General features: G+C 40.0%; 1 protein-coding gene across 1 annotated transcript in view; it reads right to left on the reverse strand.

Annotated features, from left to right (window-relative positions):
- Positions 1-4,796: 4,796 nt before the first annotated feature.
- Positions 4,797-27,027, reverse strand: part of MAPK10 (mitogen-activated protein kinase 10) — a 189,198-nt gene continuing 166,967 nt past the window's right edge. The window contains exons 11-12 of the mRNA XM_052641892.1: positions 26,166-26,243; positions 4,797-4,939 (exon numbers count right to left, since the gene is read on the reverse strand). Coding sequence (XP_052497852.1) covers positions 4,797-4,939; positions 26,166-26,243 — 221 coding nt within the window. The remainder of the gene's footprint in view (positions 4,940-26,165; positions 26,244-27,027) is intronic.

A 27,027-nucleotide genomic window follows, 5' to 3' on the forward strand; every position in this document is an offset into this window, starting at 1 on the left:
TTCCCTGGCACAATCAGACTGCACAATGAAATCATGTGATATGCTTCAGAGCTACTGTCAGGACATAAAACCCAAGACAATGAGCAGCACAACAATAGTTAGCAACAGGCAAACTCCAACAGTCTGGGTTTGGATTTGGTTTTATGTTACTAGAAGCAGATTTGCTCTGTTTTTTAATAGTTCATAAGAAACAGAAATCACAATGTATCAACTTCATATCCACCCACAAAGAGTTCAAAAAAGCCAAAGTTCTCCCCCCATTCATCCTCTTGTTTCACCAACATCTTGAAAATAAAAAAGGGAAAAAAAAAAAACACACAAAATGAAAAAGAGAAAGGACATAAATGATTTAAATAATTTCAATCCTTATTAAACATCACTGAAGTGCATTTGATCTATCAGGCTGACTTTCAATTCTCACCATTAAGACCTTGCAAAGAAACTGGATGTGCGTAGTTTTGCTTCCCGGTGTTGATCTAGAACTATAAAGGTGAGATGTGTATGAATGTGTGTGTGTGTTTTAAGTTCATTTCATAAACACAGACACAGGACAATTCTCATCATTTGTAATGGTCTTTGGAGTCCAATCATGCAGAGTAACAGGCAGGTGTAAGTTAGGTCTTGTTGCAAGATATACATGGCAAGGTGAACAGTTCAGTGCTAACTAGGGGTGGGAGATTTCTGTCCATTAGGATATACTGGCCATTGGTCCCACATAATCAAAAGTTAGATGTACAGGAGTTCATATACAGAGATCTTCCATTTCAGCTTGTTGACCAAGGAAATGAGTCAAAGTGAGCCATTTCAGACAGCCAAAAAACTGTCCAAGTGCTAAAAGAGATAAAATCTTATATTTTAATCACATGGAAAATAATTAGTGTAACTATGTACATTATCAGTTGATTGTTGTTCTTAGAGAAAGAGTTTCCATTCTGGGTTCAATAATCTCTGTGGAAAATACGCACGTTGTGCATTGTGAGCAGGGTAGAGGGTGGAGATTTCTCTTCAGACCCAAAGTGGTTGGAATCAAAGATTCCTCAGTCTATTTAATCCCTTTCTCTGAGCTATACAAGATAAATTCTCTTCAGCTAACCTGGTTGATAGCATTCATCACAGAGCATGATGCTTCTAAGATTTAGATTATCGTATGTTGAGAATTACACAGAAATAGATTTGGAATAATTTAGATTTTGCAATGACTATTTAAAATTTTAAAGTCCATTTTGCTCATTCTGCCCCCCACCCCTTCCCTGGCAAGTCATAAAAAGGATTTATCTAAACTCACCTATTCTACTTATTCTATTTGTCAAGGCCTATTTTCTGATTTACCAGTCAGCTGCTATCAGCATCCTTAGGTGATAGTTTTCTGATAATGATAACAGACTGAGAAAAAACTATACAGCTCCCTGGCCTTCAATTAAATAGTTTACTCCAAGTGGAGGTAATAGACCAGGCCCTGGTCCACCTATGGGGTACATTCTCTCAAAGCTCAGTTATCAGATTCTTAAAGATGCAAGATTATTATCAGTTTTTATTCCACAAGAAGAAATTTGGTTATTAGGCCAGTGTATCTCTTTTGGACACATTGGCCAACAGAATATATATAGAAATATCAAAGTGGTGGTGGTGGTTTTGCCAAGCTCTCTCAAAAATCTAGTTTCTCCTGCACATGGGCATGTAGCTATCCCTCCTGTAAAATACTACAAAACATTTCTTGAAGGATCACTATGAAACTACTTGCCCTTTAAGGAAGGTCAGGCCAACTTCGCATTCTGAAAGGAACCCCAACCATAGGCAGGAATCTCACTTTTCCTGAGTGACCTGACACCCCCCCCCCCCCCACCTGAAAAACAGACGCCTTTTGAAGGAATGGGTGACTGCACCAGAAATAATTGTTTTTTCAAGAAAAGAAGATTCAGTGCAGAACATAGTATATTCTGTGGATCTGGTAACAACATAATCACCTCCTGAAGTGACTCTAATAAAATGGACCCAAGATTGTGAAGGGTGGATGGACTTCTGCAATGATGGTTCTTTCTGTTGGCCTATCGCCTGTTGCTTTGATAATCTAGGAAAATTAATTGTAGAAGCTGTCAAGAAGCTAACCCTTAGCTTGCTTTGTAATACATGATATCTCAATATAAAGGTTGTTCCATTTTTCCTTGACTGGAGGGAGTTCTGGCTAAAGGTAACCCGTTTCCAAGAGACAACAAGAGAGGCCAGACTAGTCGAGTTTAGAGAAGTAAGTAAGTAGCAAGTGGAAGTAGCAAGTAAAGGAGGGGGACTTTAGGTAGTTCTTGCCTGGTTTCATCTGAGTGGAAAAAAAAAAAATCACTTCCACATACATGAGAGTCTAACTGTCGAGTGGTTTGAAGACACTGGCTGGAGATTTCCTTTTGTCTCCTGGTGTTGTTTTGTGGCTGATGAAATTCTCCCTGGGATTCACTCTCTTTCAACAGCTTCGTGCTCTCTGCACTTAATCTCATGTGGTTAAAGGGCCAGGAGGGGAGACGCCGCAAGTATAGCAAGAGCACAGAGAAAGGAGATAAACAAACAAAAAGGAAAGCAGAGAAGAGAAACCTTAAAGGGGGAGGGGGACTAAGAGGGAGGGTTGAGAGAGTGTGACACAAAGAAAATTGAGAGAACTCATGTGAATGTGGAAGCATTTTCCCAATAAGATTGTCTGCAACATTAACCAAAAGCAAGGGCAGCAAGATAGAGACACTGGGCCACTTCTATTCCAGGGGACAAGCTGCACAGTCTAATAATTTTTCTCTCCATTTTGAACAAATGACCTCTTGTCATGAAATCTATGGTGCTAAGCAATCCCTGGTAAATGGCAGCATTGCTCCCGTGGCAATGGTGGGAGTCGATTCTATTGCTTAGGAAGAGATACGGCTTCCTTATCATTGTGTTTAAGGCAGTTTTCAGAGCACTGGCATTCCTGTCTGCTCTGTTTTCAGAGGGATTCCTTTTGCCCGTCATCTCACACTCAACCAACCATCCTGTGTGTTTCGCTTCTTCTTCAGCTGAAATACTACCACATTGGTGAGCACCAAAATGGTCAGAGTGCAAACAGTTGTGATGGATACTTCACTAGAGTGAATAAGAGGAGAAGGGTCGACCTGGTCCTGTTATTGCTGAGAAGTTATCCTGGTATCGCCTTGTATGGAACCAGGATGTTTCACAGTGCCTCCTTCAAGTGCCTGGGAAAGCACTTTCATTTATTTTTGAGCTAAGTTCAGGAGATTTTGCTAAACATTGACATCAATGCTTCATGGCTTTTAAGACACTCTATTGCTAAAGCTATTTAGCAGCAGTAACTTATGGGCAGAGTTATTGCTGTCACGTCAACTTGTGGTACAAAACTCAGATGATCAGCCCTTCTTGAATTGGTGAAATTTATGAAAAAATAAACATGAGACATTGGCCACGTTAAGGAGTCGGGGAAACCCCTGAGGAATGTCTGTGGATGTTTTCAAATGCTAACCTGAGGATCGCCCTGGGCTTTGGGTATTTTTTTTAAGTAATTTTTTTTTTAATTCCAGAAGAGGGAAGTAATATTTCTTCTCAAAATAAAACCTTGACAAGGTATAAACACGGAAAATAGCACAGTCATGGAAAACACAACCCACAATCTAAAAATAGCCTAGGCAAACTCATTTTTTGTTAGGGATACCATGTAGAGGCAGCCCCCCTCTATTTCAGAGAAGGGTTCCCATCAGATATGGACACACTAACCCTGCCTCACTAGCTGCCAATCTCTTCTCAGTTGTGACACATAATTTGCAAACAACAAATGAGGGTCTCCTTTCTAAAACAGGAATGTCGGCGTCTCCTAGAATCTGGGTCATACTTCCTTTAGCTCTTCCTCCCACGTGGCCACACTACCCTAGCCTCTCCTACCCACTCACTATCAGAGAAAAGACCCTCAGCTGTTATGCCTACCTTCCTTCGAAAGGTCAAACCATTCAGTACCTGGAAACTGTTACCCTCTCCCACCCCGCACTGTACATAAGCATCACATATGTTCTTTCTACAAATTGGTTTACAGGTGCCATTTAATCAGTTCAGATTTGGAAGCTACATCTTCAAGGGTCCAAGAGAACTCACTCCCTCCCCATATTCCACCCTTTACACATTTTCTTATAAGACATACAGCTTAATCAATTAACAAACTAAATAGCTTATATACTGGCAATATATTACAGATGGGTTTATGTCAGAGTAATAGATCACATGAAATGGACCATGTGGTACCCCAGTGCGTGATGTTTTGGGAGAGCCCTGAGGACACTGACAGTAGCATCTCTAAGTAAGTGGTGCTGTATGAATACAGACACATGCGGATCTGTATCTACATCCATCTGACTAGGCCAATAGGAGCAGGTAGATGCAAGATAGAGACACACACATGCTGGATGGGGCCACTGCACACCTTATCATGCCATTTGAAAGGGCAGTTACAGGTCACTGGTTCTGCAGCCATTAAAATTACACTTTATGGAGAAGGCTTCTCTAATTGTGTTTGATTTGCTTTCTGTAGTAAAAGCATCATTGGAAGAATACCAAAGCAAGAGCAACTAGGAGTTAAATATACATTTGGCTTAGCTGCAATACAGAACTCTGGAGAAGAAGCAGGCTGAAAGATGTGTTTCAATTTTAGACTCGGATTCTCTCCCTTGCCACGTTCTTGTCGTTGTGTGTCTGCGTTTGCGTGTGTGCGTGAGTGTCTGCGTGTGTGTTCCATCACATCATCTCCTGAAGAACGCTGGGTTTCGCAGGCAGGCGGCTAGTCACCTGCAACAACCCAGGGGTCCTGCCGAGGCTTCCAGGCTGCTGTCAGTGTCAGATGCCAGGGTCTGGTCGGTGGACATGGAGGAGATGTCGTTGACGGATGAGGAAGGAGGGAGACTCTCACTGCTGTTCACGGCTGCACCTGTGCTAAGAAAACGAAGACCGACATGACTAAACCTGGAACTAGACTCAGCTGGATGTCACTCAGCGGCCAAGTGTGTGCACGTATGATAAGGCAGTGGTCCCCAACCTTTTAGAGCAGTAAGGGGGGATGGTTTGGGGATGATTCACGTGCCTTGCCTTTACTGTGCATTTTATTTCTATTATTATTACATCAGCTCCACCTCAGATCATCAGGCATTATTAGACCCTGAAGGTTGGGGACCCTAGATAGGGGATGTCTGCTCCATCATTCATTCGACAAGTCCTCATAGAACCACTAACACAGAGCAGTACATTAGACTGTGAACACGAGGATAACAACACAGTGTCCCTGGTCACAAGTTATTCAAGGGTTAATGCAGTAATTCAAAATTGGGAAAGAAGTACATCAAGGCTGTATATTGTCACCCTGCTTATTTAACTTATAATATGTGGAGTACATCATGAGAAACGCTGGGCTGGATGAAGCACAAGCTGGAATCAGTGTTGCTGCGAGAAATATCAATAACCTCAGATATGCAGATGACACCACCCTTATGGCAGAAAGTAAAGAGAAACTAAAAAGCCTCCTGATGGAGGTGAAAGAGGAGAGTGAACAAGCTGGCTTAAAACTCAACATTCAAACAGTGAAGATCATGGCATCTGGACCCATCATTTCGTGGCAAATAGATGGGGAAAGAATGGAAACAGTGACAGACTTTATTTTTGGGGTCCCAGAGTCACTGAAGATTGTGACTGCAGCATGAAAATAAAAGACACTTGTCCCTTGGAGGAAAAACTATGGCCAACCTAGACAGCATATTAAAAAGGAGAGACATAGTCAAAGCTATGGTTTTCCCAGTAGTCATGTATGGTGGTAAGAGGTGGACCATAAAGAAGGTTGAGCACCGAATAACTGATGCTTTTGAACTGTGGTGCTGGAGACGACTCTTGAGAGTCCCTGCAAGGAGATCCAACTAGTCAATCCTAAAGGAAATCAACCCTGAATATTCATTGGAAGGACTGATGCTGAAGCTGAAGCTCCAATACTTTGCCACCTGATGGGAAGAACTGACTCATTGGAAAAGATCCTGATGCTGGGAAAGATTGAAGGCAGGAGAAGGGGATGACAGAGGATGAAATGGTTGGATGGCATCACTGACATGAACTCGAGCAAGCTCTGGGAGATCGTGAAGGACAGGGAAGCCTGTTGTGCTGCAGTCCTTGGTATTGCAGAGAGTGGGACATGACTGAGTGACTAAATAACAACAATGCAATAACTGTCAAATTCTGCTCTACCCTAGAAATCACCTGTAATGCTTCTAAAAGGAAAAAAAACTCCACTATACACCCCATTCACCCTTCGCACCTCCTATATTGTAATGCGTCTGGCTCTACCCTAGAAATCACCTCTAATGCTTCTAAAAGGAAAAAAAAAAAAAACAACTCCACTAAACACCCCGTTCACCCTTTGCACCTCCCATATTGTAATGCTTCTGGTCTTGGGTAGAGTCAAGGCATTTGCATTTTTCAAAAGCTCCCAGAGACTGATGTTAAAGGCTGAAGACCACAGTTCTATAAAGAGGGCAAATAAGTGAACACCTTTAAAGTAATCACCTGAACCTGGATGGTTTCAATTCAGGAAGAGGTGTTTTTTTTTTTTTTTTCCCCTGCATAAGGCAGCAGGTGGGATTTTAGTTACTGACCAGGAATCAAACCACACTCCAGGAACTGGAATCACAGAGTCTTAACCACTGGCCTGCCAGGGAACTCCCTCAGGCAACTTTTAAAACAAACACATATAAGCCTCTTATCCCAGAAATAGTAGGCTGAGGTAATTCCCAGAGATCAAAATTACTTTGAGGCTACAGTTTTAAGAAAGCAAGGTATATTAAGTAAATATTATTACACCATCATTAATTTGACATCAAACTTAAAATCCATATAGGCAAATCCAGGTAGGACTGTGGATGAAAGTTAAAAAGAACAGAAGTCAGAACCACAGTCAGCCTCTTGAGTGTGTTTACTTTTCATCAGGCTTGCTTACCTGGGAATCTCCAAACAAGAACTACAAAAAATTTTTAATTGATCTGCTATGTAGGAATACAAAGATTTTGAAACTCTGAGGGGAAACTTGCTCGTGGTAATCACTCAATAAATACTTACTGAGCTATAGTAGTTTTAAGAACCACACAGGGGAGATCATAAAACTGAATTAAACCAGAGCACCCCGGAAAGTCCAATCACTTTTTCTATTTATAGAGCCTTTATATTCAAGTGATACGGGTGGTGAAATGCATGTTTTGTGAAATAGTTCACTATTAAAAATATATGAAGTATAAGCATCTAATAAAGTGAGATGTATTTGGTGAAAATCATATATCCCTGTGAATAAGTCACAGTAGTATTATCAAATACATCTAATACGTTAGGGAAAAAATCTAATGAAGTAGAGAACTTAATACAATCTCCTTGTTCCTGGAGTAGGTAGGTGATTAAAATGTGGCAGTAACTGGAGAGGATACACATACTTAAACTAAGGCAAATTATATGGATCCTTTTAAAATTGTTCTTTGTTGATTATAACCATATTTATGCAAATTATGAGAAATATAAAAAATATAGGAAAAAAGACAGCAATATGCACTGATCCTCAAATTAATGATAAGAACTATTAAACTTTTGATATTTTACTTTCTAGTCTTTTTGCTAGGAACTCTAAGTATAATCATTTCATATATATCCTTTTGTATCCTGTATTTTCTTATCCAAAAAACCTATGCAATATTTCATGTTATTTAAACTCTTAAAAGTATCAGTTCCCCCAATCTTAAATGTCTCTATATTTTTAAATCTGTCTTATTAACATCTTCTTGTAAATACTTTTACTCTTATTATCATAAAAATATATAACGTAAAGTTCAGTTCAGTTCAGCTCAGTCGCTCAATCATGTCTGACTTTTTGCAACTCCATGGACTGTAGCACGCCAGGCCTCCCTGTCCATCACCAACTCCCGAAGCTTGCTCAAACTCATTTCCATCAAGTCGCTGATGCCATCCAACCATCTCACCCTCTGTCTTCCCCTTCTTCTGCCTTCAATTTTGCCCAGCATCAGGGGCTTTTCCAATGAGTCAGTACTTCGCATCAGGTGGCAATACTTTGGCCACCTAATGTGTGCTTAGTTGCTCAGTAAGCACACAAGTAACGTAAAATTATCTGGCTTCAATTCATTCCAGCTTTATTTGATTATATCCTTTACAGATATGGTGCAGAGCTACTTCATTTCCTCTCGTGACATATACTAGTAGATTTCAAAGGCCAGCAGACAACCCTTGATTAAACAACCCAACGGCCCAGCTCTGTTTTTTTCCTTTGATTTTAGATTAAATTATACCAACATCCTCATATTCTTTCATCAGCAATGGTCTCTAATAACTGAGCATTACCGCGATGGGCTTCTCAGAAACATCTTTAATTTTTCCACATAATTATTAAAGGGTAGAGATTAAAACTAGATGCAGGATTTTAATAAAGGCTTGATCAAAGAATGGGCTGACAGACTGAGATTACTGTCTATTCATCTCCTGAATGATATATTCTTATACTATGGATGATTTTCAAATCACAGTACTAGAGTTTAGATTTAGTTTTAATTTGAAATATAAAATATTGCCCATATGCCTTTCGTAACAGCTTCACTGAGACATGATTCACAAATCTAATTTGTATAATTCAATATTTTTAGCATATTCACATAGTTGTGCAATCATTACAACAATCAGTTTTGTAGAGTTTTCATCACCACAAAAGAAATCCTATAATCTATTTCTTACCACCCAACCCTAGGCCATGAGTAACTTACTTTCTGTCTTTATAAAATTGTGTGTTCTGAACATATCAGATAAATGGGATCATACAATATGTGTCTTTTGTGACTAGTTTCTTTCACACAGCTTAATATTTTCAAAAGATTCATTTGTATCAATACTTCACTTATTTTTATGACAATATTTTACTGTATGAATACATCCCTTTTATCTATTTATTAGATAATATCATATGATATTTCTCTTTCTCTGACTCCCTCCAGTTAGTATGATAATCTCCAGGTCCATCCATGTTGCTGCAGAAGGCATTATTTCATTTTTTTTTAAAGGCTGAGTAACATTCCATTGTATATGTGTACCAAATCTTCTTCATGCATCCATCTGTAGATGGATCTTTATGTTGCTTTCTGTCTTGGCTATTGTAAACAGTGTTGCAATGAATATGGACATGCATGTATCCTTTCAAACCATGTTTTTCTCTGGACATACTCCCAGGATTGGGACTGCTAGATCTTATGGTAGTTGTATTTTTAGTTTTTAAGGAGCCTCCATACTATTCTTCATAGTAGTTGTACCAATTTACATTCCCACCAACAGTGTAGGAGGGTTCCCTTTAACCCATAACCTCAGCAGCACTTACTGCTTGTAGACTTTTTTATAATAGCCACTCTGACTGGTGTGAGGAGATATCTCATTGTAGTTTTGATTTTCATTTCTCAGAATCTTTATCAATCATATTTCTAGGCTTCCATAAATTGTTGTTGCTGACTCTGTGTAGCACAAATGCATTAAAAAGAGGTTCTCTCTTCTAAGAGTCCCTCTATAAACTCCCCATTACATTCTCATGTTGTATGTAAAGAGTTTCTCTATATAGTGCTATGGGGGGTGGTGGGAATCTTGTGTACTGTCTAGCAGCATGCTGCAGTGGCTTTAGTGGCTTTTGAGAGTCAATTATTGGCATTTCTTTCCAATTTTGCCTTCATAGATGACATATCAGTAGCTTGAAATTGATCACATAATCACTTCAGTTCAGTTCAGTTGCTCAGTTGTGTCTGACTCTTTGCGACCCCATGAATCGCAGCACGCCAGGCATCCCTGTCCATCACCAGCTCCCGGAGTTCACTCAGACTCACATCCATCGAGTCAGTGATGCCATCCAGCCATCTCATCCTCTGTCGTCCCCTTCTCCTCCTGCCCCCAATCCCTCCCAGCACCAGAGTCTTTTCCAATGAGTCAATTCTTCCCATGACGTGGCCAAAGTAGTGGAGTTTCAGCTTTAGCATCATTCCTTCCAAGGAAATCCCAGGGCTGATCTCCTTCAGAATGGACTGGTTGGATCTCCTTGCAGTCCAAGGGACTCTCAAGAGTCTTCTCCAACACCACAGTTCAAAAGCATCAATTCTTCGGCATTCAGCTTTCTTCACAGTCCAACTCTCACATCCATACATGACCACTAGAAAAACCATAGCCTTGACTAGATGGACCTTTGTTGACAAAGCAATGTCTCTGCTTTTGAATATGCTGTCTAGGTTGGTCATAACTTATCTTCCAAGGAGTAAGCGTCTTTTAATTTCATGGCTGCAGTCAATAGAAATTAGTTATTTCTACAATCAGTCCATCTTTTTTAAAGAGATGGTTGCTTGCATGCATGCATGCTCATTTGCTCAGTCGTGTCCAACTCTTTGCGGCCCTATGGACTGTAGCCAGCCAGACTCCTCTGTCTATGGAAATCTCCAGGCAAGAATACTGGAGTGGGTAGCCATTCCCTTCTCCAGGGATCTTCCTCACTCAGGGATCAAACCCTATCATTATTAAAAATTAAACCCCACACTGTTATTAAAAAAAGAAAACTTTTGCTTCTGTTTGATTTTTTTCTATTGCACTATACTATATGCCTTCTCAACTGTATCCATCTCTGGCTTTACTGAATGATCCTCTCAAGTCTCTTTTCTACGTAAACAATAAATAAATTTTTAAACCATAAAACCAAACAAAATTAGAAGGTTCCAGACAAATATTTTGGCTTCAAGTTGTTAGTTTACTGCCAAACAGTTTGGGACAACATGTTAAATTGAACTAAATTGGACTTATCATTGCCCAGGATATCCTAGCAATGTGATAAATACCACTCTTCCTTTTTTGTTTTCAGAGAAACCAGTAAAATACATACTTTTTTATAAAACATTTTTTGTTAGTAAAGCATTATAAATTTTTGTCAATAAATATGTCATTTAAATTAACTGAAAATACTAGTAGAGTTACAGATAAAAAATAGTAATTACTTGCAAAATTACCTGAAAAAAATTTAGGTTTTATGGAAAGACATGATAACCTCAGATATGCAGATGACACCACCTTTATGGCAGAAAGTGAAGAAGAACTAAAGAGACTCTTGATGAAAGTGAAAAGGAGAGTGAAACAGCTGGCTTAAAACTCAACATTCAAAAAATAAAGATCATGGCATCCGGCCCCATAAATTCATGGTAAATAGATGGGGAAACAATAAAAACAATGACAGACTTTATTTTGGGGGGCTCCAAAATCACTACAGATGGTGACTGCAGCCATGAAATTAAAAGACACTTGCTCCTTGGAAGAAAAGCTATGACCAACCTAGACAGCATATTAAAAAGCAGAGACATTACTTTACCAACAAAGGTCCATCTAGTCAAAGCTATTTTTTTTTCCAGTAGTTATTTATGGATGTGAAAGTTGGACTATAAAGAAAGCTTAGAACTGAAGAATTGATACTTTTAAATTGTGGTGTTGGAGAAGACTCTTGAGAGTCCCTTGGACTGAAGGGAGATGAAACCAGTCAATCCTAAAGGAAATCAACCCTGAATATTCATCGGAAGGACTGATGCTGAAGCTGAAGCTCCAATACTTTGGCCACCTGATGGGAAGAAGTGACTCATTGGAAAAGACCCTGATCCTGGGCAAGATTGAAGGCAGGAGGAGAAGGGGATGACAGAGGATGAGATGGCTGGATGGCATCGCCGACTCAATGGATATGAGTCTGAGCAAGCTCCAGGAGTTGGTGATGGACAAGGAGGCCTGGGGTGCTACAGTCCATGGGGTCCCAAAGGATCAGACATGACTGAGTGACTGAACTGAGATGAACTTACAAAAATTTACCAGCTAAAATTTGTGTGTGTATCTGCGTGCACACACTCAGTCACTCCATTGTGTCTGACTCTTTGCAACCCCATGGACTGTAGCCCACCAGATTCCTCTGTCTGTGGGGTTTTCCAGGCAAGAATACTAGAGTGGGTTGCCATTCCTTTCTCCAGGGAATCTTCCCAACCGACGGATCAAACCCACATCTTCTGCATCTCCTGCACCAGCAGGCAGATTCTTTACCACTGAGCCACCTGGGAAGCCTAGAAGTTATCTAGCCAAAGGCATTCATAGTCTCAAGGAAAATATTGTTCTTCTTTTTTAAATAAAATTATTTTCTTAACCCATCCAAACATAAAAAGAGACACAAAGTGCTATGAGAACCACTAGATTTTTTGTAACCACTGAGATGTATTCCTTCTCTGTATTCATGGCCATCAGCTTCAGTTGGTTTAGGGGCTGAGGTTTTTAAATAGAAAAAGTTATTGGGATAGATCTGCAACTAATTGGGAGGAACACACTCCCATAAGGTGTAGAGGAGAAGGAGGGGCTATATATTAAAATCACTGGAAAAGCTTTATCTTCCATTTAGAGATTCTTAGAAATCTCTACCCATCCTGATGCTAAGCATCCCTAGCTCAGTGAGTCATTGTCACTTCCGGGAGGTTTACGTCTCAGGCAACAGGGTGGTGAACAGACTGAGAGTCTTTGTATTAGATGACCTTCTAGTTTGTTCTTGCCCTGACATTCTATAGTAAATGCTTTTAGAAGAAAATTAATTTCTATTCATGGGCTGTTATTCCCTCAACAATCTTTACAAATCAATTCAGAAAGCAAGCACTCATGCTATTCTTGAAAATAAATCACTATGCAAGTGAAATCAGATAGTAGAAGGGAATACAATTATTTATTTAGAAGTGTATCTGGGGGTTAGATTTATTTCTTGTTGATACACAACAATTCCATCAGTAAATTTCAAGCTTCTGTATTATTCTGCAAATGCACATTTAACTTTCTATTTACATTTTAAAAGCATCACTAAAACATGAGTTTGGGTATTAGAACAATTTTGTCACTGAAAAACTGCATTAACTTATTCCCTTGCTGCTGGGTTTCCAGTGTTGCCATGACTGAATATTAAGGGAGTCTATGTTGTAATATTATTTCATCTCAGCTATTTACAAAATAAAATGTGATACGCAACATTCCTGAGAAAAGGTGATTATAATGAGGAATGCAATAAGGCTGAATCTTCAAAAGTTTCCTAAGTAATAGCTTTCTCTTTCCAGCATAATTTACTGCACGTGTATCTGTGCGTGTGTGTTAATTGCTCAGTCATGTCCAACACTTTGCAACCCCATGAACTGTAGCCCATTAGGCTCCTTAGTTCATGGATTTTCCAGGCAAGGATACCGGAGTATGTATATATATACACACACACACACCATGCACACACACACATGCACACACATGCACACACACACACACACATGCACACACACACAGTGGTGTGCCAATAAAAATTTAGCAATTGGCTCTTCAGGGGGGTTAAGAATGCCTTTATTTGGAGAGTCAGCCAATTTCTATATCTTAAATATTGCATGGTGGATTTCAAGCTACAATATGAGGTCAAAAAACTCAGATGTACACATGTGGCTCTCATGAGCTAGAATAATTGCTCCAGCACATGGGTGTCCTATGTCTCCGCATAAGGCACGGAAATATATCAAACACAGGGACTTCCTTGGTGGTCCAGTGGTTGAGAATCCACCTGCCAATGCAGGGGCACAGGTTCAGTCCCTGTTCCAGGAAGATTCCACATGCCTCGGAGCAACTAAGCTCATGTGCCACAACTACTGAGCACTCATGCCACAGTTAATGAAGTGCGTGCACCCTAGAATCCATGCTGCACAACAAGAGAAGCCACCTCAATGAGAATCCCATGCACTGCAACTAGAGAGTAGTCCCCCACTCACTGCAACTAGAGAAAGCCCATGGGCATCAATGAAGACCCACTGCAGCCAAAAATAAATAATAGCTAGCTAAATAAATAAAAGAATAAAAACACCAAACACAAATATGTTGTATAATATGTATCACACATATGATGTCTCAAAATCAAGCCAGGAATATTTTCCTTTAAAATCATGTAGTGGGGAGGTGGTCCTAAGATGGTGGAGGAATAAGACGGGGAGACCACTTTCTCCCCACAAATTCATCAAAAGAACATTTAAACGCTGAGTAAATTCCACAAAACAACTTCTGAATGCCGGTAGAGGACATCAGGCACCCAGAAAAGCAGCCCATTGTCCTCGAAAAGAGGTAGGAAAAAATATAAAAGACAAAAAAAGAGACAAAAGAGGTAGGGAGGGAGCTCCGTCCCGGGAAGGGAGTTCCATCCTGGGAAGGGAGTCTTGAAAAGAGAGAAGTTTCCAAACACCAGGAAACACTCTCACTGCCAACTCTGTGGCGAGCCTTGGAAGCACAGAGGCCAACATAACAGGGAGGAAAAATAAATAAATAATTAAAACCCACAGATTACTTGCCCAATGGTAACTCCCCCAGCAGAGAAGCAGCGCTGATGCCTGCATCCGCCACTAGCAAGCGGGGGCTGGGCAGGGAGGCGCGGCTGCAGTGCTTAGAGTAAGGATCGGGCCTGAATGCCCGGAGTGTAATCAGAGCGAACTAACTTGGGCTAGCAAACCAGACTGTGGGATAGCTACCACGTGAAAAGCTCGAACATAAGACACCGCCAAGACCGCGCACAGAACAAAGGATGGAACAGAATTAGCCTGCTGCAGACCATCCCCCTCTGGTGACAGGCCGCCAGAGCTGGAAGGGCCGCAAGGGGGCAATTGCAGCCCCAGAGAGACATTATCTACCAAACAGCAAGCAGGCTCCTTTGCTAACTAAGACTTCTTGGGGTTCTGGACAGTCATCATCCACCTGAGAAGGTGCACCAGTTGTACACCCAGAAAACCAAGCAGCAGGGACAGGAGAGGCAATAAATCGCAGAGACCACGCTTGCCGAACACCTGAGCTACTCGGACCTGGAAAGTGAAAGTGAAGTTGCTCAGTCGTGTCTGACTCTTTGCGACCCCATGGACAGTAGACTACCAGGCTTCTCTGTCCATGGAATTTTCCAGGCAAGAATACTGGAGTGGGTTATCATACTTGAACCTGGAAAGGGCACGAAACGCAGGCCCAACTGAGTCTGCACCTCAGAGGACTCCCTGAGTGCTTGAGCCTGAGCGGCTTAGACCTGGGAGGTGAATGCAGCCCGGGGCCGGCCTCAGAGGGTTCCCAGCGGAGCAACCTAGGGCCTGAGCTGTGTGCGCCATGAGCGGGGGCAGGCCCAGCGTGGCTGAGACACTGCGAGCACACGTCAGTGTTATTTGTTTGCACCGTCCCTCCCTCCCCACAGCGCGACTAAACAAGTGAGCCTAAAAAAAGTGTCCACCCACCGCCCCCCTTGTGTCAGGGTGGAAATCAGGCACTGAAGAGACCAGCAAACAGAAGAAGCTAAAACAGAGGGAACCGCCTTGGAAGTGACAGGTGCAATAGATTAAAACCCTGTCCTTAGTACCGACTACATAGGAAGGGGCCCATAGACCTTGAGAAATATAAGCCGGACCAAGGAACTATCCAAAATGAACTAAGCCCACACTGCCCACAACAACACCAGAGAAAGTCCTAGATATATCTTTACTATTTTTACGATCATTCTTTTTTCTTCTTGTTCTTTTTTTTTAACTTTTTATAATTTTTAAGTCCTCTATTACTCCTTTAATTTTCATTTTTATAACCTACTATTACTTTTCAAGAAAAGACTATTTTTATTTATTTTTTAAGACTCTATTTTTAAAGCAAACTTCATATATATATATTTAATAATTTTTTGTGACTTTGTTTTTTTTTCTTCTTCTTCTTTTCTATAATATTGTATTTTTGAAAATCCAACCTCTACTCTAGATTTTTAATCCTTGCTTTTTGGTAGTTTTTATCAATTTTGTACCTTTAAAAACCCAATCTTCAGTACCCATTTTTACTTGGGAGTGAGATTACTGGCCTGACTGCTCTCTCCTCCTTTGGACTCTCCTTTTTCTCCATCAGGTCGCCTCTGTCTCCTCCCTCCCCCTTCTCTTTACCCACTCTGTGAATCTCTGTGTGTTCCAGACAGTGGCAAACACTTAGGGAACTGATTACTGACTGGATCTGTCTCTCTCCTTTTCCTTTCCCCCTTGTATCCTCCTAGCCACCGCTGTCTCCTTCCTCCCTCTTCTCTTCTCTGTATATCTCCATGAACATCTCTGAGCGGTCCAGACTGTGGAGAGCACATAAGGAAGTGACTACTGGCTAGCTTGCTCTCTCCTCTTTTGATTCCACCTCATCTCATCCAGGTCACCTCTAACTCCCTCCTCCCTCTTCTCCTCTCCATGTAACTCTGTGAACTTCTCTGGGTGTCCCTCACTGTGGAGAAACTTTTCATCTTTAACCTTGATGTTTTATCAATGGTTGCTGTATAGAAGGAGAAGTCTTGAGACTACTGTAAAAATAAGACTGAAAACCAGAAGCAGGAGGCTTAAGTCCAAATCCTGAGAACATCAGAGAACTCCTGACTCCAGGGAACATTAATCGACAGGAGCTCATCAAATGCCTCCATGCCTACACTGAAACCAAGCACCACCCAAGGGCCAACAAGTTCCAGAGCAAGACATACCATGCAAATTCTCCAGCAACACAGGAACACAGCCCTGAGCTTCAATATACAGGCTGCCCAAAGTTACCCCAAAACCACTGATATCTCATAACTTATTACTGGACACTTCATTGCACTTCAGAGAGAAGAATCCAGTTCCACACACCAGAACACCAACACAAGCTTCCCTAACCAAGAAACCTTGACAAGCCACCCGTACAACCCCACCCACAGTGAGGAAACTCCCCAATAAAGAGGACTCCACAAACTGCCAGAATACAGAAAGGCCACCCAAAATGCAGCAATATAAACAAGATGAAGAGACAGAGGAATACCCAACAGGTAAAGGAACAGGATAAATGCCCACCAAACCAAACAAAAGAGGAAGAGATAGGGAATCTACCTGATAAAGAATTCCAAATAATGATAGTGAAAATGATCCAAAATTTTGAAATAAAAATGGAATCACAGATAAATAGCCTGGAAACAAGGATTGAGAAGATGCAAGAAAGGTTTAACAAGGACCTAGAAGAAATAAAAAAGAGTTAATATATAATGAATAATGCAATAAATGAGATAAAAAAAAACACTCTGGAGGCAACAAATAGAAGAATCATGGAAAAGGCAAGAGAGTTCCAGAAAAACATCTATTTCTGCTTTATTGACTATGCCAAAGCCTTTGACTGTGTGGATCACAATCAACTGTGGAAAATTCTGAAAGAGATGGGAAAACCAGACCACCTGACCTGCCTCTTGAGAAATCTGTATGCAGGCCAGGAAGCAACAGTTAGAACTGGACATGGAACAACAGACTGGTTCCAAATAGGACAAGGAGTACATCAAGGCTGTATAATGTCACCCTGCTTATTTAATTTATATGCAGGGTAGATCATGAGAAATGCTGGACTGCAAGAAACACAAGCTGGAATCAAGATTGCCAGGAGAAATATCAATAACCTCAGATATGCAGATGACACCACCCTTATGGCAGAAAGTGAAGAGGAACTAAAAAGCCTCTTGATGAAAGTAAAAGAGGAGAGTGAAAAAGTTGGCTTAAAGCTCAACATTCAGAAAATGAAGATCATGGCATCCGGTCCCATCACTTCATGGGAAATAGATGGGGAAACAGTGAAAACAGTGTCAGACTTTATTTTTTGGGGCTCCAAAATCACTGCAGATGGCGATTGCAGCCATTAAATTAAAAGACGGTTCCTCCTTGGAAGAAAAGTTATGACCAACCTAGATAGCATATTCAAAAGCAGAGACATTACTTTGCTGACTAAGGTCCGTCTAGTCAAGGCTATGATTTTTCTAGTGGTCATGTATAGATGTGAGAGTTGGACTCTGAAGAAGGCTGAGCGCCGAAGAATTGATGCTTTTGAACTCTTGAGAGTCCCTTGGACTGCAAGGAGATCCAACCAGTCCATTCTGAAGGAGATCAACCCTGGGATTTCTTTGGAAGGAATGATGCTAAAGCTGAAACTCTAGTACTTTGGCCACCTCATGAGAAGAGTTGACTCATTGGAAAAGACTTTGATGCTGAGAGGGATTGGGGGCGGGAGGACGACAGAGGATGAGATGGCTGGATGGCATCACTGACTCGATGGATGTGAGTCTGAGTGAACTCCGGGAGCTGGTGATGGACAGGGAGGCCTGGCATGCTGCGATTCATGGGGTTGCAAAGAGTTGGACATGACTGAGCGACTGAACTGAATTGAACTGAACTGAATGGAGGCAGAAGATAGGATTAGTGAAGTAGAAGATAGAATGGTAGAAATAAATGAATCAGAGAGGAAAAAAGAAAAATGAATTAAAAGAAATGAGGACAATCTCAGAGACCTCCAGGACAATATGAAATGCTCCAATATGTGAATCATAGGAGTCCCAGAAGAAGAAGACAAAAAGAAAGACCATGAGAAAATACTTGAGGAGGTAATAGTTGAAAACTTCCCTAAAGTGGGAAAGGAAATACTCACCCAAGTCCAAGAAACCCAGAGAGTCCCAAACAGGATAAACTCAAGGCAAAACACCCCAAGACACATATTAATCAAATTAACAAAGATCAAATACAAAGAACAAATATTAAAAGCAACAAGGGAAAAATAACAAATAACACACAAGGGGATTCCCATAAGGATAACAGCTGATCTTTCAATAGAAACTCTTCAGGTGAGGATGGAATGGCAAGACATACTTAAAGTGATGAAAGAAAATAACTTACATCCCAGATTACTGTACTCAGCAAGGATTTCATTCAAATATGAAGGAGAAATCAAAAGCTTTACAGACAAGAAAAAGCTGAGAGAATTCAGCACCACCAAACCAGCTCTCCAACAAATGCTAAAGGATACTCTCTAGACAGGAAACACAAAAAGGGTGTATAAACCCGAACCCCAAACAATAAAGTAAATGGCAACGGGATCATGCTTATCAATTATTACCTTAAACGTAAATGGGTTGAATGCCCCAACCAAAAGACAAAGACTGGCTGAATGGATACAAAAACAAGACCGCTATATATGTTGTCTACAAGAGACCCACCTCAAAACAAGGGACACATACAGCCTGAAAGTGAAGGGCTGGGAAAAGATATTCCACGCAAATAGAGATCAAAAGAAAGCAGGAGTAGCAATACTCATATCAGATAAAATAGACTTTAAAACAAAGGCTGTGAAAAGAGATAAAGAAGGACAATACATAATGATAAAAGGATCAATCCAAGAAGATATAACAATTATAAATATATATGCACCCAACATAGGAGCACTGCAATATGTAAGACAAATGCTAATAAGTATGAAAGGGGAAATTAACAATAACACAATAATAGTGGGAGACTTTAATACCCCACTCACACCTATGGATAGATCAACTAAACAGAAAATTAACAAAGAAACACAAACTTTAAATGATACAATATACCAGTTAGACCTTATTGATATCTATAGGACATTTCACCCCAAAACAATGAATTTCACCTTTTTTTCAAGTGCACACGGAAACTTCTCCAGGATAGATCACATCCTGGGCCATAAATCTAACATTGATGAATTCAAAAATTTGAAATCATTCCAAGCATCTTTTCTGACCATAATGCAGTAAGATTAGATTTCCATTACAGAACCAAAACTATTAAAAATTCCAACACATGGGGGCTGAACAACACGCTTCTGAATAACCAACAAATCACAGAAGAAATCAAAAAAGAAATCAAAATATGCATAGAAATGAATGAAAATAAAAACACAACAACCCAAAACCTGTGAGACACTGTAAAAGCAGTGCTAAGGGGAAAGTTCATAGCAATACAGGCATACCTCAAGAAACAAGCACAGAGTTAAATAAAAAACCTAACTCTACACCTAAAGCAACTAGAAAAGGAAGAAATGGAGAACCCAAGGGTTAGTAGAAGGAAAGAAATCTTCTGAATGGGAGAAAATAATAGCAAATGAAGCAACTGACAAACAACTAATCTCAAAAATAGACAAGCAACTTATGCAGCTCAATTCCAGAAAAATAAACCACCCAGTCAAAAAATGGGCCGAAGAACTAAATAGACATTTCTCCAAAGAAGACATACGGATGGCTAACAAACACATGAAAAGATGCTCAACATCACTCATTATCAGAGAAATGAAAATCAAAACCACAATGAGGTACCACTTCACACCAGTCAGAATGTCTGCGATCCAAAAATCTGCAAGCAATAAATCTTGGAGAGGGTGTGGAGAAAAGGGAACCCTCCTACACTGTTGGTGGGAATGCAAACTAGTACAGCCACTATGGAGAACAGTGTGGAGATTCCTTAAAAAATTGCAAATAGAACTGCCTTATGACCCAGCAATCCCACTGCTGGGCATACACACCGAGGAAACCAGAATTGAAAGAGACACATGTACCCCAATGTTCATTGCAGCACTGTTTATAATAGCCAGGACATGGAAACAACCTAGATGTCCATCAGCAGATGAATGGATAAGAAAGCTGTGGTACATATACACAATGGAGTATTACTCAGCCATTAAAAAGAATTCATTTGAATCAGTTCTGATGAGATGGATGAAACTGGAGCCGATTATACAGAGTGAAGTAAGCCAGAAAGAAAAACACCAATACAGTATACTAACACATATATATGGAATTTAGAAAGATGGCAATGACGACCCTGTATGCAAGACAGGAAAAAAGACACAGCTGTGTATAATGGACTTTTGGACTCAGAGGGAGAGGGAGAGAGTGGGATGATTTGGGAGAATGGCATTCTATCATGTATACTATCATGTAAGAATTGAATCGCCAGTCTATGCCTGACGCAGGATACAGCATGCTTGGGGCTGGTGCATGGGGATGACCCACAGAGATGTTATGGGGAGGGAGGTGGGAGGGGGGTTCATGTTTGGGAACACATGTAAAAATTAAAGATTTTAAAATTAAAAAAATTAAAAACTATTAAAAAAAATTAGGGCAGAAATAAATGCAAAAGAAACAAAAGAGACCATAGCAAAAATCAACAAAGCCAAAAGCTGGTTCTTTGAGAGGATAAATAAAATTGACAGACCATTAGCCAGACTCATCAAGAAACAAAGGGAGAAAAATCAAATCAATAAAATTAGAAATGAAAATGGAGAGATCACAGCAGACAACACAGAAATACAAAGGATCATAAGAGACTACTATCAGCAATTATATGCCAATAAAATGGACAACGTGGAAGAAATGGACAAATTCTCAGAAAAGTACAACTTTCCAAAACTGAGCCAGGAAGAAATAGAAAATCTTAACAGACCCATCACAAGCACGGAAATTGAAACTGCAATCAGAAATCTTCCAGCAAACAAAAGCCCAGGTCCAGACAGCTTCACAGCTGAATTTTACCAAAAATTTAGGAAGAGCTAACACCTATCCTACTCTAACTCTTCCAGAAAATTGCAGAGGAAGGTAAACTTCCAAACTCATTCTATGAGGCCACCATCACCCTAATACCAAAACCTGACAAAATGCCACAAAAAAGGAAAACTACAGGCCAATATCACTGATGAACCTAGATGCAAAAATCCTTAACAAAATTCTAGCAATCAGAATCCAACAACACATTAAAAAGATCATACACCATGACCAAGTGGGCTTTATCCCAGGGATGCAAGGATTCTTCAATATCCACAAATCAATCAATGTAATTCACCACATTAACAAATTGAAAAATAAAAGTCATATGATTATCTCAATAGATGCAGAGAAAGCCTTTGACAAAATTCAATATCCATTTATGATAAAAACTCTCCAGAAAGTAGGAATAGAAGGAACATACCTCAACATAATAAAAGCTATATATGACAAACCCACAGCAAACATTATCCTCAATGGTGAAAAACTGAAAGCATTTCCCCTAAAGTCAGGAACAAGACAAGGATGCCCACTTTCACCGCTACTATTCAACATAGTTCTGGAAGTTTTGGCCACAGCAATCAGAGCAGAAAAAGAAATAAAAGGAATCCAAATTGGAAAAGAAGAAGTAAAACTCTCACTGTTTGCAGATGACATGATCCTCTACAAAGAAAACCCTAAAGACTCTACCAGAAAATTACTAGAGCTAATCAATGAATATAGTAAAGTTGCAGGATATAAAATCAACACACAGAAATCCCTTGCATTTCTATACACTAATAATGAGAAAATAGAAAAAGAAATTAAGGAAACAATTCCATTCACTATTGCAACAAAAAGAATAAAATACTTAGGAATATAGCTACCTAAAGAAACTAAAGACCTATATATATAAAACTATAAAACACTGGTGAAATAAATCAAAGAGGACACTAATAGATGGAGAAATATACAATGTACATGGATCAGAAGAATCAATATAGTGAAAATGAGTACACTACCCAAAGCAATCTATAGATTCAATGCAATCCCTATCAAGCTACCAGTGGTATTTTTCACAGAGCTAGAACAAATAATTTCACAATTTGTATGGAAATACAAAAAACCTCGAATAACCAAAGCAATCTTGAGAAAGAAGAATGGAACTGGAGGAATCAACCTGCCTGACTTCAGGCTCTACTACAAAGCCACAGTCATCAAGACAGTATGGTACTGGCACAAAGACAGAAATATAGATCAATGGAACAATATAGAAAGCCCAGAGATAAATCCACACACCTATGGACACCTTATCTTCGACAAAGGAGGCAAGAATATACAATGGACTAAAGACAATCTCTTTAACAAGTGATGCTGGGAAAACTGGTCAACCACTTGTAAAAGAATGAAACTAGATCACTTTCTAACACCATACACAAAAATAAACTCAAAATGGATTAAAGATCTAAATGTAAGACCAGAAACTATAAAACAGTGGAGAACATAGGCAAAACACTCTCCGACATAAATCACAGCAGGATCCTCCATGACCCACCTCCCAGAATACTGGAAATAAAAGCAAAAATAAACAAATGGGACCTAATTAAAATTAAAAGCTTCTGCACAACAAAGTAAACTATAAGCAAGGTGAAAAGAAAGCCTTCAGAATGGGAGAAAATAATAGCAAATGAAGCAACTGACAAACAACTAATCTCAAAAATAGACAAGCAACTCATGCAGCTCAATTCCAGAAAAATAAACGACCCAATCAAAAAATGGGCCAAAGAACTAAATAGACATTTCTCCAAAGAAGACATACAGATGGCTAACAAACACATGAAAAGATGCTCAACATCACTCATTATCAGAGAAATGAAAATCAAGACCACAGTGAGGTACCATCTCACGCCAGTCAGAATGGCTGCGATCCAAAAGTCTACAAGCAATAAATGCTGGAGAGGGTGTGGAGAAAAGGGAACCCTCTTACACTGTTGGTGGGAATGCAAACTAGTACAGCCACTATGGAGAACAGTGTGGAGATTCCTTAAAAGTTTGCAAATAGAACTGCCTTATGACCCAGCAATCCCACTGCTGGGCATACACACCGAGGAAACCAAAATTGAAAGAGACTCGTGTACCCCAGTGTTCATCACAGCACTGTTTATAATAACCAGGACATGGAAGCAACCTAGATGTCCATCAACAGACGAATGGATAAGAAAGCTGTGGTACATATACACAATGGAGTATTACTCAGCCATTAAAAAGAATACATTTGAATCAGTTCTAATGAGGTGGATGAAACTGGAGCTGATTATACAGAGTGAAGTAAGCCAGAAAGAAAAACACCAATACAGTATACTAATGCATATATATGGAATTTAGAAAGACCATAACAATAACCCTGTATGTGAGACAGCAAAAGAGACACAGATGTATAGAACAGTCTTTTGGACTCTGTGGGAGAGGGAGAGGGTGGGATGATTTGGGAGAATGGCATTCAAACATGTATAATATCATATATGAAATGAATCGCCAGTCCAGGTTCGATGCAGGATACTGGATGCTTGGGGCTGGTGCACTGAGATGACCCAGAGGAATGGTACAGGGAGGGAGGAGGGAGGGGGGTTCAGGATGGGGAACACGAGTATACCTGTGGCGAATTCATGTTGATGTATGACAAAACCAATACAATATTGTAAAGTAAAAATAAAACAAAATGTGCCTTACCGTTTCAAAAAAAGAAAAAAGAAAGATAAATAGAAGAAACTGTGAAATTTGTCCTGTCCCATCTTGAAATGGGGCTTCCCTGGTGCCTCAGTGGTAAAGAATCTGCCTGCAATTCAGGAGACCCAGGTTCAAGCCCTGGCTTGGAAAGATCCCCTGAGAAGGAAATGGCAATCCACTCCAGTATTCTTGCCTGGAGAATTCCAGGGACAGAGAAGCCTAGTGTGCTACAGTCCATGGGATTGCAAACAGTCAGACACAACTAGGCAACTTTCACTTTCACATCTTGAAATAGGGCTTCCTAGATGGTGCTAGAGGTAGAGAAAGAATCTGAACCTGCTTGCAATGCAGGAGAAATGGGTTCAATCCCTGGGCCAGAAAGATCCCCTGGAGAGGAGAATGGCAACTCACTCCCATATTGCCTGGAGAATTCCATGGATAAAGAGGCCTGGCAGGCTACAGTCCATAGGATTGCAAAGAGTCGGACACAACTGAGCAACTAACACTTTCACTTTCAACACTTCCTGAAATGCTAAGTCACCCTTCACTGGATTCTGGTATTTCAACATCTTAATGATTATAGGAAAACATATTCTGATCATAATGATAATTCTTAAGTTAGGGAGTCTTTATGCCTTAGCAGGTGGCATCTTGCTGTTGGATTCAGTCTCTGGGCTCTTTAGTCAGCAGCAGATAGAACAGGCAGGTAAGTAAGAAGCAGCTTCTACAGACTTGTATCAATGTAGAGGTTGAGTTGAATAAATAGGGTGGGCAGACAACCAACTTCGATGATTCCTTTAACCTTCTTTGATGAAAGGAAAGACTTGACATAGAATTGGACATTTCCCTAAGTCTAGAAGTGAGAAAAACATGTCATAACAGAACAGCATCAGTTTGGGTATCATAGTAGTTGTGGGTTGCAAACTTAAAGAGTAATATCAGCAGGAGGAATTGATTCACTCATCCTATTTTGTTTCCTGAAATGATTTAAATTGCATGGGAAAAATTATATATCAAAAGTAGGACACCAAATCTACTTTTCTCTAAGGTAATAATTTGCAGCCTACGGTTTTGCCAGCATGATCTGAGTGTTGTTTAAAGCTGATGATAAAGTCATTACATTATTTAAAACTATTTCTATATTCTCTTTCATGGGTCTTAGGAAAAATATATTGGCATTAAAAAGTGTAAGTAAATTATCTCAAGTCATCCTAAAGCTCATTGGTGAGCTCAGGAAAATATGTGTATTACATGTGTGTACGCTAAGTTGCTTCAGTTGTATACAACTCTTTGTTACCCTATGGACTGTGGCCCACCAGGCTCCTCTGTCAATGGGATTCTCCAGGCAAGGATAGGGAGTGGGTTGTCATGCCCTCCTCCAGGGGATCGTCCCAATCCAGGGATTGAACCCGTGTCTCTTATGTCTCCCATGTTGGCAGGCAGGTTTTGTTTTTGTTTTTGATTTTTTTACCACTGGGAAGCCCACGCATATGTACCAATGTGTGTTATATTTTGTAGATTACAAATGGAAAGATTTTTCTGTACTGACTTTAAGTGGACCCCATTGTGGTTAAGGCTTCAACTACTGTCACATCAACCTTAGGAAGAGTAAACATTAGAGTGAATGAAGGAAAAGGTTTTGGCTGGAGGGATTCCTGAACTCCACACTGATTTGGTGATCAGGAGGGCATTATGGCTCTGAATTTTGATGAGGAGCTGCTGCTGCTGCCAAGCCACTCTTTAATCAGCTTATGCTAATATTTTTTTTAAGATTCCTTGGTATTTTAAAGTTCTGAAAGAACGCATGCTAAATCATTATAGTCAGAATAAATGCCACACTAACCATCAAAAGTAACGAGACTGAAATCATTAGAGGGAAACAGGTGACACTGGTTCATATGCTTGATAAGCAATATTATTGACTGCAATCTCTCCTTAAGGCCAAAAAAATATGCAAGGACTGGTTTATTAGTTATTCATTGAGAGTGAGTACCTGAAGGAGAAGGCTGTCCTTTCACAACGCCATTCTTAGTCTTTTCTTCCGAGTTCATTACTTCCTTATAGATAAGTTCTGCAACAAAGTTATCAGTGTTATGAAAATCAGTTTTCTCCTCTCCCAAAGAAAAAGTCATTAATAACAAATAATAACATTTTGATGGGATTGAGTCAATTACAAATCAAGTGGAATTTCTTACTCTTCTATTTTTACGTGCTCAGTCGTGTCCAACTCCTTGCGACCCCATGAACTGTAGCCTGCCAGGCTCCTCTGTCCATGGAATTTTCCAGGCAAGAGTACTGAAGTGGATTGCCATTTCCTCCTCTAAGGAATCTTTCCAACCCAGGAATTGAACCTGAGTCCCCTGCATTGGCAGGTGGATTCCTTACCACTGAGCCACCTAGGAAGCCCCATTTTCTTGCAAAAGCACAGAGCCTGGCAAACATAGGTGTTCAACAGTGCATTTGACCAAATCAATGTATGTAGAATACACATTACTTATTTTCTGAATTCTGTGGGGAATTTCTGATGCATTCTGACTTTATCTCTTATGGATTTTAATGCCTCAGTTTGAACATCCATTTCTCTTTTATGTTCTCTCCCTAAGAGATGCACATATTCTCGTGACTTGAAATTATTACTTTCTATCTATTTCCAACTCTTACTTCATCTTTTTTTCCAGACTCAAATTTTGGATTTGTAAAACTAAACTTGCCTAAAATCCAACATTTAAAAAAATTATTACCCTCATTTCCAAACTGGCATCCATTTCTGGCTTTTTCATTGCTAGAGATAAAAATGTGTATATATTCATTTCTTTTTACTTTATCCCTTTTAGCTAAAAATTACTCTGTGCAAT

This window comes from Budorcas taxicolor, chromosome 6 (assembly GCF_023091745.1).
Source record: "Budorcas taxicolor isolate Tak-1 chromosome 6, Takin1.1, whole genome shotgun sequence".
In the NCBI taxonomy this organism is placed as follows: domain Eukaryota; kingdom Metazoa; phylum Chordata; class Mammalia; order Artiodactyla; family Bovidae; genus Budorcas; species Budorcas taxicolor.